Below are 14,028 nucleotides of genomic sequence, written 5' to 3' on the forward strand. Positions count from 1 at the left end.
ATTACATTTGTGGCCACCATATGCCAAAATTACCAGCAGTGATCACGTCAATGAATCATGCACGGTTGCTAGCAGTGATGTAAAAATGCTTTGCCAATACAGAATGCCTCTACATGGGCAATGCATAACAGCCATAGCTGCAACCCCCCAGCACAAAGTCCCCCCAGCACAAAGTTAATGGTATTAGTAATGAGTCTCCCTAAAACCGTTTGAGTTTTCACTCAAATATCAGCTTTAAATATACTTTGGAAATTCATCAATTTTCTCCAAACATCACCTTATGATTTCTGAAAATACATATATTTTAGTTTCGAATACATGCTTTTCAATCTTAGTATACAGCCAAGCAAAACATCTAATTTAGCATGCTGGGCTGCACACTGAAGACCTACTTACAGGTAGTTGGAGAGCTTCCAGTAGCTTATGAGCTACTCAATGGAGAAGCCTGCTCTACACCTTTTATTGGAATCACCCAGCTGCAGTGTTTCGTTTTTGGGGAGTTTCAAATAGCGCAAACTAGACACAAAGGTATCTGAGCACTTTACATGAGCACCGGTTGGGTTACAGATGGACGCTTTCATTTTTTATTTTCCTTAGGCATGAGGAAATTAAGTGATTTGCCCAGACTCACAGGATGTTGAGCGTCCCTGCTGAGACTCGAACCCGGTTCCCCGGCTACGAGGTCGACCCCCCTAACCCTAAGGTCAGATCCTCTCCCCTTTGTTGCATGAAGACCACCTTTCGGGAATCACCAAAACACCCCTCTGCTCATCACAAAGCTCGAACCAACCAGCACAATTCTTGTTTTTACATGCAGGCCCTACTTGTTTCCAATGTCAAGATGGTAGCGTTTTGGTGCTGCACTGGGCCAACAATGTACTGAGGATAAAGACAGTGATTTTTGTTTATTTGCACTTTAAGATAAGAAATTCTTGCACTTGCATAGCTGAAACAAAATGCTCGTGAAGAGAGGCCTTTTAAGGTCTCATTGTTCCTGCCTTCCTCCACAGCAGGTGCAGTTTCAAAGAGAATAGGAGAAACTATACAATGACGCATAACCAAATGCTGCCTGAAGGCTTGGATACATTTTAATGCTCTGATTTCTTTGATGGTGATAATGCATGACACAATGCTGGGTGGAGAATACACTTCGTATCCACGATTTGCAGCCTGAAAACTATTGTGCCCCCCATCCAGGATTAGTTCAGAACAGACAGAAAATAAACACTCACAGCTAAACAATCTCACTTACGTATTATCTAATCACAGGGTTTGCTCCCTCTTCACTGGATCCATTTCCTCTCTTAAGGTGTTATATGTGTTCTGTTAAATGTGCACCTACTCAAACTGTATTCAAGGTTATTTCCTTCTCTTCATCTCAACTAGCCCTGGATCTTTTTCCCTCCTCAGCTCTTTCCCTACACACCTGCTTGTAGGAGCCGCATTTGCTTTCCGCTCTCCTCCTCCATCTTCTTTCTGTAATCGCCAAGCATTGATCGCATGATCTGACGCTTTTTCACCAGGGCCGCCTTCTCACTGCGCAGTATTTTGACAGCTCGAAGCACTTCTTCAGCTGCATGGAGAAGGAAAGAAAGACACCTTTAGAAACTTCTCTGTAGCTTCCTACATTAATTCGCTGGGAACATCCAGGGACCTTAGGTTATAGAAATGTGCACAACCCATAATGAGAACATGGAAGATAGGTTAATGGTGGATGCCTAACCATAACTCTGTCAGCTTTTCTGTTTGACAAGGAACAGTTCATTGAGCAGTGGAGATGCAGACATGAGCCATGATGTACTAGGGGCAAGGGGGGAAACGTTTGTGGAAAAAGGGGAAATAACTCTGGGGAGAGGAGGGCAGGAAAGGCTTACATGACACATGCTGGAATGGATTAAATGACAGAAGTAAAGGAAAGGCTTAAATGACACAAGTGCGGGAAAGGCTTAAATGACATGGGGAACTGGAAAAAAAACATCTGGGTTTAATGGCACAAATATGAAAGGAAAGAGACACATACATTAGATCTCAGGACTCAAGAAGGGAGGATACCGAGCAAATGTAAAACGCCTATCACGGGATTATGGAAACAAACAGAGAACAGATCGAGGGAGAACACTGGACAGTGCAGTGGAAGATGGAAAACAAGAAGAAAGAGCATGTTAGGAGAGAACATTATGAGGGCAATAGAGAAGTGTAGCATAATAATTCGACTCTTGTGCCAGACATCATCTTCAATGTTTGTACAAAACTTGTACTAAAGTTAGAGGTACATTAGCCTTAATGTATGTAGATCATACAGTTGATGCATGTCAGAAATTGGGTTTCTGGTTGGCTAGGGAATGCACCTAAGCCAGTCAGAACCCATCACTCTAGTCACTGCAAGGGAGTAACACACCCAAGTTAACCCCTGCTCACCCCCTTGGTAGTTTTGCACAAGCAGTCAGGCTTATCCCAGTGGCAATGTGTAAAGTGTTTGCGCAAAACACTCACAATAAACACACCACAAAAGAGACTCCACACAATGTTATATACAAATATATTAAACAAAAACCACAGACCAACATGACATAAGTCAGTAGCTACTTTGCCAACTAGGCAATAGTCACAACATCACAATGAGCGCAATAAGAGAACATCTTATATGCTGCAAACATCATGAAAAACACCATTACTGTGCATACTATGGAGTCCCTTTATAGAGTACTCGTTATCCTGAACTGATCAGTGCAGGGCATAAAACGACATACATCAATATATTGGGGATAGTAGTGCAGCAAATAATGCAATGAAAAGACGTCAATCACCATATGTTACAAAACAACCATAAACACTTTGCTGGTAATGCAATCATGCTTGGAGACCACTGGATGAAATCCCCATATAACAATAAAGAAATAGGCCCAGGACACCTGCGTTCCTATTAGTAAGGTTAGGGTAGATCTGGGAGTCCCCATGAACAAGAGTGTTTACAAACCAACCGTAGGTTGCCGGGGCCCCCACACGTCTACTTCGAGTGATACAGTAATGTCTGTGTAATAACGGTGGCAAGTTCCTGATCGGAGAACTCCGTCGAGGACTCACCCCGTAAATGCCACCACAAAGATCCCGGGCCCCCAAGTATGTCCACAAGGTGGGGGGCACATGCTGTAGCATTCAGCGGGGGATAAAAAGCAACTGCCCACGAACGAGTGGTGCAACTGTTGCAACAACCTAGTCAGCTCTGTCCAGTGCAAGCTCTAGTGAGTCCGGGGCCTGTTGTGACTGCCAAGACTCCTGTTGCCTGTATCAATGGGCTTCCTGTGAGGAAGAGTGTGGCAGCTTCCCTCCGTCCTCAATTAGCCTCACTGTACCTTGATGATGAAGAATGGGCCCAACTGGGAGAGTCCGTAACTTTCAGGAATGTTGGTGCGCAGGTCTCACATGGCCCTCTCGGCAACTGCCCTGATCTAGGGGGCGGGCCAGCCGAAGCAGTCCTTGGAATGCTGGCCCGCTCCTGGTTACTTGGCAACGTGTCTTTGGAGGACTGAGCTGAAAGGTGCTGAGAGTGCTCTCTCGTACCACACCTACTACAATTTGCATCCTTCCATGCCACAGACCACATCGCCCTTGCAGCCCGAGTAGGGGGTTCAACACAAGGCAGAAGAGGGACATGTTGGTCTCTTGGCAAGTGCCTCAACACTACTCCTCGGCACTCCAGTCACAATGAGGCTCTCTTCTCTGGCACAGCAAAACACGGCAGTCCTTGTGGTTACATGGCACAGACGTGTGCAAGTGTAGATAACCGCTGCAAGGAGTCACTGTGCTCGCTCCTCTGGGACTGAAACAGACATGCTCCGAGTCTAAACCTAGAATGAGGCAAGAAACACATGCTTGCTTTGACACCAGGATCAATTCCCAGCACTCCCTGCGTGCTGAGTTGATAGACACAGGGCACACTGAAAACTAAAAGGAGTGCTCCACAACACCTCACAAGAACAGGGGGAGAGGGAGGGGAGGCAAGCCCAAAAGCTCCTGGAGAACACTGGGGGCACCAAACCAGGAATGTAGGCATCAGGCCAGCACACAGAGTCCTTGTAGGCAAAGAGGCAGTCCTTCTTGTAGCCCAGCAGGCCACAGGTCAGCACAACAAACAAAGGAGTCCAATGGCAGTTCATCCTGGCAGCATAACCGTTCCTTCTGGCAAGGTGCAGTCTGTAGAGCAAGCAGCGTCTGGTTACAAGTCCCACGCAGTGTCTAAAGAAAATAGGGTCACAACCCATGTGCTTATACTCAAAATGCCTTTCAAATCCAGTCTTGGCTCCAGACATCAGTAGGGGGTAAATGAGCCCTTTGTGTGAGTGCAGGACACAGCCTATACAAATGTAAGCGTGCTCCGCCACCCCCTTCCAGCCCAGGAAGACCATTCGGTATTGAGATGTAACTCTAACACCCCAACCCTTCCTGTGTGATGGCTGTCTGAAAAGTATGCACAAAGCCCAGCTGTCACTCCACCATAGATGTGGCTTGGACTCAGGCTGCAAAGCACAATAGCCATAAGTACAGTGGAATGCCCACTTTCTGAAAGTGGCATTTCTACCGTAGTTATAAAATATCCACTTACACCAATAAGCAGGATTTGTCACCACTATTCCAAAGATACCAAACATGGCAATGCTACTCCTTTCATACCAGAAATTACCACTTACAGATATATAAGTGGATACCCAATGCAAACCTACGAGAGGAGCAGCACTCACTGTAGTGAAAAAAGAAATAGGGTGGCTGTCACTACCAGGACATGCCACACAATAAAAGCACGTCCTACTTTTTACCTACACAGCACCCTGCCAATAGGACTACCTAAGGCCTACCTTAGGGGTGACATATACGTAGTAAAAGGGAAGTTTAAGGTGTGGCAAGTAACTTTAAATGCTAAGTCAATGTGGCAGTAAACTGCGCATGCAGGCCCTACAGTGGCAGGCCTGACACAAGTTTGAAAGGCTACTTCTGTGGGTGGCGCAAGCAGCACTGCAGACTCGCTCATAGCATTTAATTTACAGGCCCTGGGTATATGGGATAACACTGTGCAAGGGACTTACAGGTAATTTAACATGACAAACAGGTGCAGACCAAATCATACTATGTTTAAGGAGAGAGCACATGTCCTTTGAGCACTTTACCACTACGAATCAGTGTTGGAGTCCTAAAGCCAACTAAAACAGGTCAGAAAAAATACAGGAGGAAGGCAAAAAGTTTGGGGCTATCCCTGCAAAAAGGCCCAACAGTGTATACATACATACATCTTAATGGCATACAGGGTACATCTTAGTATGGAATTTATATGAGTCAGTAAGGCAAACAAGGAGTTCAGGGGAACAAACAAGAAAAGGCAGCAGAATGGAAAGAAGCAGAATTATGACAGCATATGGGAGAGCCATGGGGACAGGCAGCACAGTGAGAAACAGCCAGATAATGTCACATGGACACAAAGGAATGTAAATCACATCACTGAGCACGAGAAAGGAGGCCGCCCTGCAGTGAAATATAAGAGCAGGAGAGCATTAGGCACAACTGCTGAAGGAGTATACTTGGGAACAAGATGGACTATAGGAGACTGGTTGAGAGGCAAATGAGGAGAATAAAACCATCATAAAAGTGTTTTGGATCTGCATCGCCAGTGCTTTTTTACATTTAAAGAAATCATTCTGAAGCCTAGACTTACCACCAGTAAACTACCATCATATATATCATATATATGACTAGACTTTCAGTGTACACGCCCAATTAATCACCTTCCTCCCTAAAAAGACTGTGCTGAGGATTTCAGGAAACTAGACGGTTTTTAAAATTTTAATCCCCCACAACCACACGTACTGTACTGAAATAGGTCTGGTCGCAAGGTCCAAAGAAGCACAGAAGTTCTTACCTCATAGATAAATTACCTTGTTTTTGAGTCGACTTCTGTCGCTTTAGACCCAGTTCCAGCTGCTCTATACACCAGTCAACCTCCCTACGCAACTGTTCATCCCCCTGCTGAATACAAAAGAAACAGAAGCATTACAGGGGGACTGGAGAATTGGAAGTGGATGGTCAAGAAAGTGGGAGACAGAATATAGGGATTCAAGAGAAATGAAATGAGTATTGTCAAATGTCCTGCTAGTAATCCACACGCAAGATTGTGCACAACCAAATATAACATAAGGACACATGCATCAAGCTTTTTAGCGGTCGCAAACGGGCCGATTCGCTGAATCGGTTTGTTTGCAACCGGTAAAAAGCCTTTTGGGATGCATCAACCCAAAATGCATTCGCAAAATAGGTAATCGCAATTTTTGCGGTTACCAATTTTGCGAATGCAGTTAGGGAATCACAATTTACGATTCCCCAAATGCAATGCAAGAAGCATTTTCAGAATGCGACTTTGCATTATGGAATCGCAAATTACCATCAACTTAAAGTTGATGGTAATTTGCAATTCCTTAGAAAAATGCACAAATTTGCATTTTTCTAAGTGCCATGTGGCGCATACACATGCCCTTAGAGTGATTTTAATTTCTATCTAGTACGCCTTTCTGATCCGGATACCAATCGGCTAAAGCAAATTATGGGGGCCGGAGAACTTAAACAGTTGGTGAAGGCCCCAACTCATGAAAAAGGGCATACCCTGGATGGTATATACTCTAATAACTGCGACCTAGTTTGCACCTCAGTTCTCCTGATCTCGTGGTCTGACCACAGTGCCATTCAGTTTGAATTGAACAGCCACGGAGGCCATTTAGCCAGTACTAAACCGGCCCAGGAGATTGTAACCAGAGCCTGGGTAAAACTGGACATTAAGAAATTTTTAAATTCCCTGAGGAGTTCGATGTGCCCTCTTCCGCTGGTAGTGGAAGATGCCACAGTTGCTTATAATCAATGGCTAGTTAAAACGTGTAACCAACTAGCTCCTGAAAAAAAGTGGACTCCCAAACGAGCTTTACCTTCAGCTCCTTGGTATTCTGACGAGCTTAGAGCCAAAAAATTGGCTTGTAAGCAATCAAAGAGGGCATGGCGTAAAAAGTATGCTGATGTGGATAAGGAAAGATACAAACTTAGCATCACTACTTATAAGCAATCGCTATTAGAAGCAAAAAAAAGTTCTTTTCAACACAAATAGCACTAGCCAAATCTAATTCAAAGGAACTTTTCAAAACGATTAGAAAACTGTATACCCTAAATGCTCCTAAGAGCCAGGGCAACCCAAAATTCTGCAGCAAAATTGCTGATTTCTTTAAACATAAAGTTGAAATAATTTTTTCTTCTTTTACCAAAGCCAATAAAATGGCACAGATGATCTCTAATATCAAGGGACGGGACAGTCGCGGCTCTCCACTGATATTTGACCAATTCTCACCCCTGGAGTTATCAGAGACGATTAAGGTCCTGAACTCGATCCGATCAGGAGCCCCTAATGATCCTTGCCCTTTCCGGGTTATTAAACAACTTCCAGAAGTGATTGGAATGGCATTGACCCCCCCTGCTGAATGCCGTTTTTGCATCTGGCATATTTCCCAAAATCTGGAAGAAAGCCTCTGTTCTTCCATTGTTGAAGAACAGACTCTGGACCCCAAAGATCCCAACAACTACAGGTCGATCTCACGGCTTCCTTTCCCTGCCAAAATCTTGGAAAAGGCAATGAACATTCAACTCAGTGCATTACTTCATCTCAACAACTCTCTGGACCCATCGCAATATGGGTTCAAAGCATACCATAGCACTCAGCTGGCTCTGTTGAAATCTACAGAGGAAATCAGAGAGGCCGTAGACAGGGGAGGCAATGCCTTATTGATTCTACTGGACTTGTCTGCGGCCTTTGACATGGGCCATCATAAAGTATTGATAGACCGGTTGTCTGAGATCGGTGTTGAAGGTTTAGCATGGAAACTCCTAAAATCCTTCCTATCTGATAGGTCGCAAACCGTGGATTTGGATGGCAACACGTCCAAACCTTTTTCACTCCCTTGTGGGGTGCCACAGGGCTCTTCACTCAGCCCAACGCATTTTAATATATATGTGGCACCACTGGAAGGAGTTATTAGGTGCTTTGGCTTCCAGCTCACCTCCTACGCTGACGACACGCAAATAGTGTTGTCAATGACTGAGGGAGGTGAAAAGGAAACAGGGGAATGTTTCCATGACTGTATGAGCACCATCTCTGGCTGGATGTCTTCTAATTGCTTAAAACGTAACTCCAGCAAGACCGAGGTCATAAAGTTTGGGAATAATCCTCGGGTGTGGACACCGGAGTGGTGGCCGGAAGACCTTGGTTCTTGCCCCATACCCACAAGAAAAGCCAAAAACCTTGGGGTAATGGGGGACAATAAACTTACCATGGGTGATCAAGTAAGCATGGTGATTTCAGCCTGCTTTATGGTTCTTAGAATCATAAGAAAAATGAAGATCTTTTTGACCGAGAGCAATCTCAAGACAGTGGTGACAGCCCTTATAATGTCGCGTCTGGATTACTGCAATGGCCTCTATCTTAATGTCCAAAAACAACATACGAAGGCTTCAACTAGTCCAAAATGCAGCGACCAGATTGCTGTCTGGAACGCCGAAATTTGTTTCCGTGAAAGAAGAGCTTAAGAAATTGCACTGGCTTCCAGTAAAACAAAGAACTCTTTTCAAGGCATTATGTACCGTTTTTAAGGCCATCAATGGAACTGGTCCAGAGTTTCTTTTTTTTTTTTTTTTGAAAAACCTTTATTGACATTTCAATCAATAACAAGTATGGGCCTACAACCCCCCGGGGCCGGCCGCTAAGCAGTCAGAGCAACAGAGATCAAATGTTAACACAGGCAGCACCTCGGGGAGCAGAATCTTCATGCTAATATAGTCTGGCCAGGGAACAGCGCAGGTAGGACACCAGGATAAAAAGGGTTTTCATTTTATAATGGAAAAAGACAGAAGGATCAGGTGCCGAACAATTTCCCAACAGCGATAAGAGGCAGGCAGAATGATAAACGTAAGCAATAAACAGCAATCTATTGGATCAATGGCGCAGACACAAAAAATTCAGGATGGGGAAGAATATCATGCCCAGCTGCGCCTGCAGTCCCCTGCCCTAAAGCCCAGAGAACACCCCGGAAATTGTGGCACACATGAAAAGGCAACGATTCACAACAAAGGAGGTGTACCACGCTGATCCCAGAAAAAAGAAAACAAGAAGAATCAAGAGAAGAAAAAGGAGGCCATGGAAAAAAGAGATGAAAGACTAAAGAATCCCCTCCCCCAGCCCCCCACCCTGCACCTCTGCAGATGAGTACGGCCCCCCCCCCCAGCAGTGTGCCTGTCGCCCTGGAACCAGACCCGAAATATAGAAGAAACAGGGAAAAAAGGAGTAAGAAAAGAACCCCACCAGAAGGGGGGGTAGAAAGAATATTAATAAACTGGAGGAGGGCCTTCAAAACATGCCCCCGGCGTCTCCCTTCCGCACATTATGTTTCCCCCAAAGCAAACAGTAAGCAACACAAAATCGACCATGTCAAAGAAAGATGGGGAGCATTTTGCACCTACTATACCGACAGTTATACCATGAGAGCACGCAACCCCGAGCCCGCCCGCCTATTAGCCGACCACCACTGAAAGATCATTCTTATCCTTGGCCACTCTTGGCAAATCCGCCCATGCATACCCCTCGACCCGGCGCCATGTCCAATGCTACACGGTAAAGGAGCATCCAAAAACGACCAGGAAGCGACGCACCCCGGTGGGGTGGAAGTCTCTGAGTACCAACCCAGTCAGCATTATGGAGGAACGTCTTTCCCAGTGCTGCCCCAGGATCTGCACTGCACACAAGGTCCAGGAAGGCGGAATCAGCCAGAGTAGACAACCGTTGCTTGAGTTTTCCCAGGGTCGCCGGAGGCTGCACACCGGACAAGGCCACCCCCCCCCACTCAGGTCCAATACCTCCGGGACAGATCAGACCCACAGCCAGCCGATCACACAATAGTAGACTGTCCGGAGTTTCCAGCTGGTCACTAGGCACAGGGGTGGCCCCGACATGGTCATCCTGAGTGCAGTGCAGGAAGTCCCTGTGTATCGGAGGACAGGCAGGCCGCAACTGTCCCAACGCTGATGCCACACCATCAAGCCTACTCCCCAATACCCAAACGCCATGAAGCAAGGTGGAATGAAGGGCACCGAGAGCCTCGAGAAGGTCACAGTACCCCAGGACAGCTCTCTGCGATCGCTCCGCTACGCTCCCCAGAGTCGCACACTCCCGATCCTGCTGTGACCTGGTGGACAGGATGGTAGACTTCATCGTGACAAGATGGCCGCCGGGTAGGTCCAACCCGTATTGGGACCGGGACCCAGGGGCAAGCGCATTAAGGTCCATGTCGCTGGCAAGCAGGGTTCCGGAGGCAGACCAAAAATGTATCCGTTATGTAGTCACAGGCAACAGTCGTCCCCACCACGGACCAGCGCCCGCGAAAATCCGGGAGCAGCCCGCAGGAATCAGGGCGAGGTACAAGCGGCGTTCGGGCAGCTCACCGTCGAAGGCGGAGGCAATCACCGGAGAGTCGTGGAACTGCCACCCCGGGCATGCACTTGTTCCGCTCCGCTTAGTGGTAGGAAGCGACCACGGCGAAATGTGGGCCGATAGTCGCACCGATCCGGCAGTCCGACTCCACCCATTCCCCAAAGGCCGCTGTTGTTAAACTGCCACCCGGCCAAGGTGTCCACTCGAGGTCCCGGCTCCAGGGCCGCACAAGCCGCAAATTGCAAATACCCGTTTCTCCGGCGGTACAACCGCCAGAAACTTCGGAGTCACTCGATCGGTTGCCGCTCTCATTCACAAACACGGGCGCATAGCGCAGGCTGAGGATCTAATGCAGGATATCCGTGCGGGATACGGAGGTTCACGGAGCCGGGAGTCTACGCTGCCGTCCCGGTCGCCATCTTGGCTCCTCCCGGTCCAGAGTTTCTTAGGCGTAAATTCCAATGGTATGTCCCTGGTAGAATGCTACGGTCTACGGGTTCCAAACAAGCGCAAGTCCCCACTTTAAAAAAAGTTAATTGGGGAGGTAGGAGTTTCATTCTCTGTGCCTCTAGAGCTTGGAACGAGCTTCCGTTTCATCTTAGGAATGCCCCGGATCTCCTCTCCTTCAGAAGGGCTTGAAGACATGGCTCTTCTCTCAGTAGCATACACTCAATCTCCCCGGTAACCAGTACTTAGCGCCAGGACACCCCAAGGTAACCACGCGCTCTACAAGTGCAAATAACATAACATACAGTTTTTGGGGGTGCATCAGGGGGGCCTTATGGCCCCCTAGGACCCTTAAAATTGCAGTCGCAATTTGCGAGTACCTAATAGCGAAACGCAAATTGCGAATGCTTTCCCATTCATTCCGATGGGCCTCTAGACCCGTAGGAATGAATGGGAAAGCATTACCTAATAGCGAAATGCAATTTGCGATTCGCTAATAGGGAATGTGTAGGAATCGCTAATATTTTAGCGAAACCTACATGCATAGGGAATTGCGATTCCTTAAAAGCGATTTCTTAAAAATCGCTATTAAGGAATGGCAATTCCATAGCTTGATGCATGCGGAGCGATCTACAGGAGACTGCATTACCCAGAATGCCAGGGGCGAACCTTGCCTGAGAGGTCAGCGGTGTGCTCCCACATCCTGTTGTCTATTTAAAGTACTCCCGTGAGTCATTGAGCTGACGAGCTCGTGGATGAAGCACCTGCGCGCCAGTGAGAGGTACCGGACCTGATATAATGTTTCGCAGCCTACTCAGCTAACCCCAAAATACCAGACTGTATTCTCAACTGATGACGGTTAATAAACCAGAAACACGTGTCTAGAGATCAGCACTATGTGTGCCAACCTTGGCGAAACACTCGAAAATATCGGAGCGATCTACAGGAGACTGCATTACCCAGAATGCCAGGGGCGAACCTTGCCTGAGAGGTCAGCGGTGTGCTCCCACATCCTGTTGTCTGTTCTCTCTGCAGTTGTTTGTGTGTTCCCGTTTGTCTTGCTATGTCCTTCTTTTCCAGTTGTTGACTCTCTTCCGCTCGCTTTGTCTCTCACCTACTCACTTTGCCCCCTTTCTTGCTTCCACTATCCATCTTACCGTCTCGCTTTGTTCCTCTCTTCTGCTCTCTCTGTTGCTTTCTTACACTTCCTCTTTCTCACTATCACACTCATACTCTGTTACCATCTGCTCACTTTATTCAACACTTACAGTGGCTAATATAAGCCTTTAGGCAAAGTCTTTGTTTGGCAATTCTCCGACCAGTCTTACTGTCCTCTAGTTAGGTTGAGTTTGGTTCCCTGGGACTTTGGAGGGTTGTATCTAAAGGATGTAAAGGGGTCATTGTGGACAGGCTGGAATACCAACAATATAAGGGGGGGACCCTGATGCTAGGAAAAGGGATGGGTCCATGAAACACAAAGAAAAAGAATTCCCTTTTCAAAGAGATCAAATATAAACAAAATGGATATGCAAGTAGATGTTAAAACCCACCCACGGTTTGGATCATGTGGTATAAGTACTTGTGGTATCACAGGCCAAAAACTACTAATATTGTCACTAAAGCGAGAAATGACAAAACCTTCTAGATGAAATTACAAGTTGCTGCGATGTGTAACAATAATTACTCAATGATCAATAATGTACTCAAGTTTCAATTATTTATTTAATGTTTTAACATCTTTGGACAGGCTGGAATAAACATCAATGATTGATAAATGGGATTATGATGAACTGCTACCACAAAGTCAAGTTGCCAAAGGTCCAAAGGCACATATTAAGGCCTTTGTGGCCCACCTTAAAGTAAAGGATAAAGGATACAGGGGTCAGCTAAGAACTGGACTACTGCACAACTCATCCGAGAACAAACAATTTGGAAATACGGCTTGAGACAGTCTTCTATTACCTAGGCCAGAGGATGGTGATAGGCCTGTGCACATCTTATACTTAATAGGGGGATAGGGGAAACTAATGGGGCGGGATGAGCCTGCTCACTAGGCAGAGTGACCACACCTAGTGGTAGTTCCACTGCAGATAAAAAAAGATTGCTTTGGCTCCTCACTGTCTGCTGAGTGGTGTCCGCAGGGCTTGAGTGTGCTGTGGATCAGATCTTCTGAAGAGTGATTTCCACAATGTTAAGAGCTTCTGGCATATGGGAGGCAGTACAGGGCCTCTGGTAGGACTTCAGGTATAGTCCTAGCCTAGCACTCAGCTTCAAATGTGTCAAAATGAAGCCGGGCCTGTTCAAACTGGTCTTATCATTGTGAGGTTCTGAGGTTTACTGGAGATTGGCTTTAGTTTATATGCTCAGTCCTTGCCAGTTGTCTAGCATCCTACATTCGTGTACAAACAAACGTGTCTGTGCCATTCAGTGTCTCCGTGGGTGCAGATGTGTACACCTGCTGCCTCCTACACAGTCTGAAGGGTAAAGGAGTAGTGGCTGAGTGTGGTATGCTTATCGTTCTCTCAGCATTGTAAGGGTGCCGAGATGACACCGCGGCCAGGCAGGAAACTGTTTGGTAGAATGTGCTCTGGCAAAAAACTAAATATTTCAGACATCTTCTTCAGAGAAGGAGTGTGAGTGGGATGACCCTTTTAGAGCTACGCCCACAAATAACTGTAAGATGTTGGTTGTCTGAAAGCCTTTGTGGGCAATACCAATACTTCCAGTGGGATTCTGGTCAGCCTACTACTTATCATTGGTTCTCCTTGCGGTCATTCCTATTTGCTTGTATCGTAATCATTGGCTTCCCTTGCTCTTCTTCGGTTTGTCCCTCCCTTAGAGCATAGCTTCTAAACATCCTTTTGATTCAATGACACCACATCCCGGAACTACATTTTAGGTCTTGTTCAGACCGCGCATGCTCGGTCTCTTCGAGACTTGCAGCCCGTACACTGAATACCATTCCATGGCTTTGCTGCTTCGAAGTGGGCCAGCACGCTCCAGTCGCCATTTTCTTTTCTTCGTGTGGTGTATGGACCAAGTATAGATTGACTGATTCTTATTAGTGTGTCCGCCAT

General features: G+C 46.5%; 1 protein-coding gene across 4 annotated transcripts in view; it reads right to left on the reverse strand.

Annotated features, from left to right (window-relative positions):
- C10H8orf33 (chromosome 10 C8orf33 homolog) overlaps window positions 1–14,028 on the reverse strand; it is a 190,532-nt gene that overhangs the window by 9,927 nt on the left and 166,577 nt on the right. For all 4 annotated transcript variants that reach the window (XM_085628183.1, XM_085628179.1, XM_085628181.1 and 1 more), the window contains exons 6-7: window positions 5,925–6,015; window positions 1,427–1,573 (exon numbers count right to left, since the gene is read on the reverse strand). In XM_085628183.1, the coding sequence (XP_085484309.1) occupies window positions 1,427–1,573; window positions 5,925–6,015 (238 nt within the window). The remainder of the gene's footprint in view (window positions 1–1,426; window positions 1,574–5,924; window positions 6,016–14,028) is intronic.

Source organism: Triturus cristatus, chromosome 10 (genome assembly GCF_964204655.1).
Source record: "Triturus cristatus chromosome 10, aTriCri1.1, whole genome shotgun sequence".
In the NCBI taxonomy this organism is placed as follows: domain Eukaryota; kingdom Metazoa; phylum Chordata; class Amphibia; order Caudata; family Salamandridae; genus Triturus; species Triturus cristatus.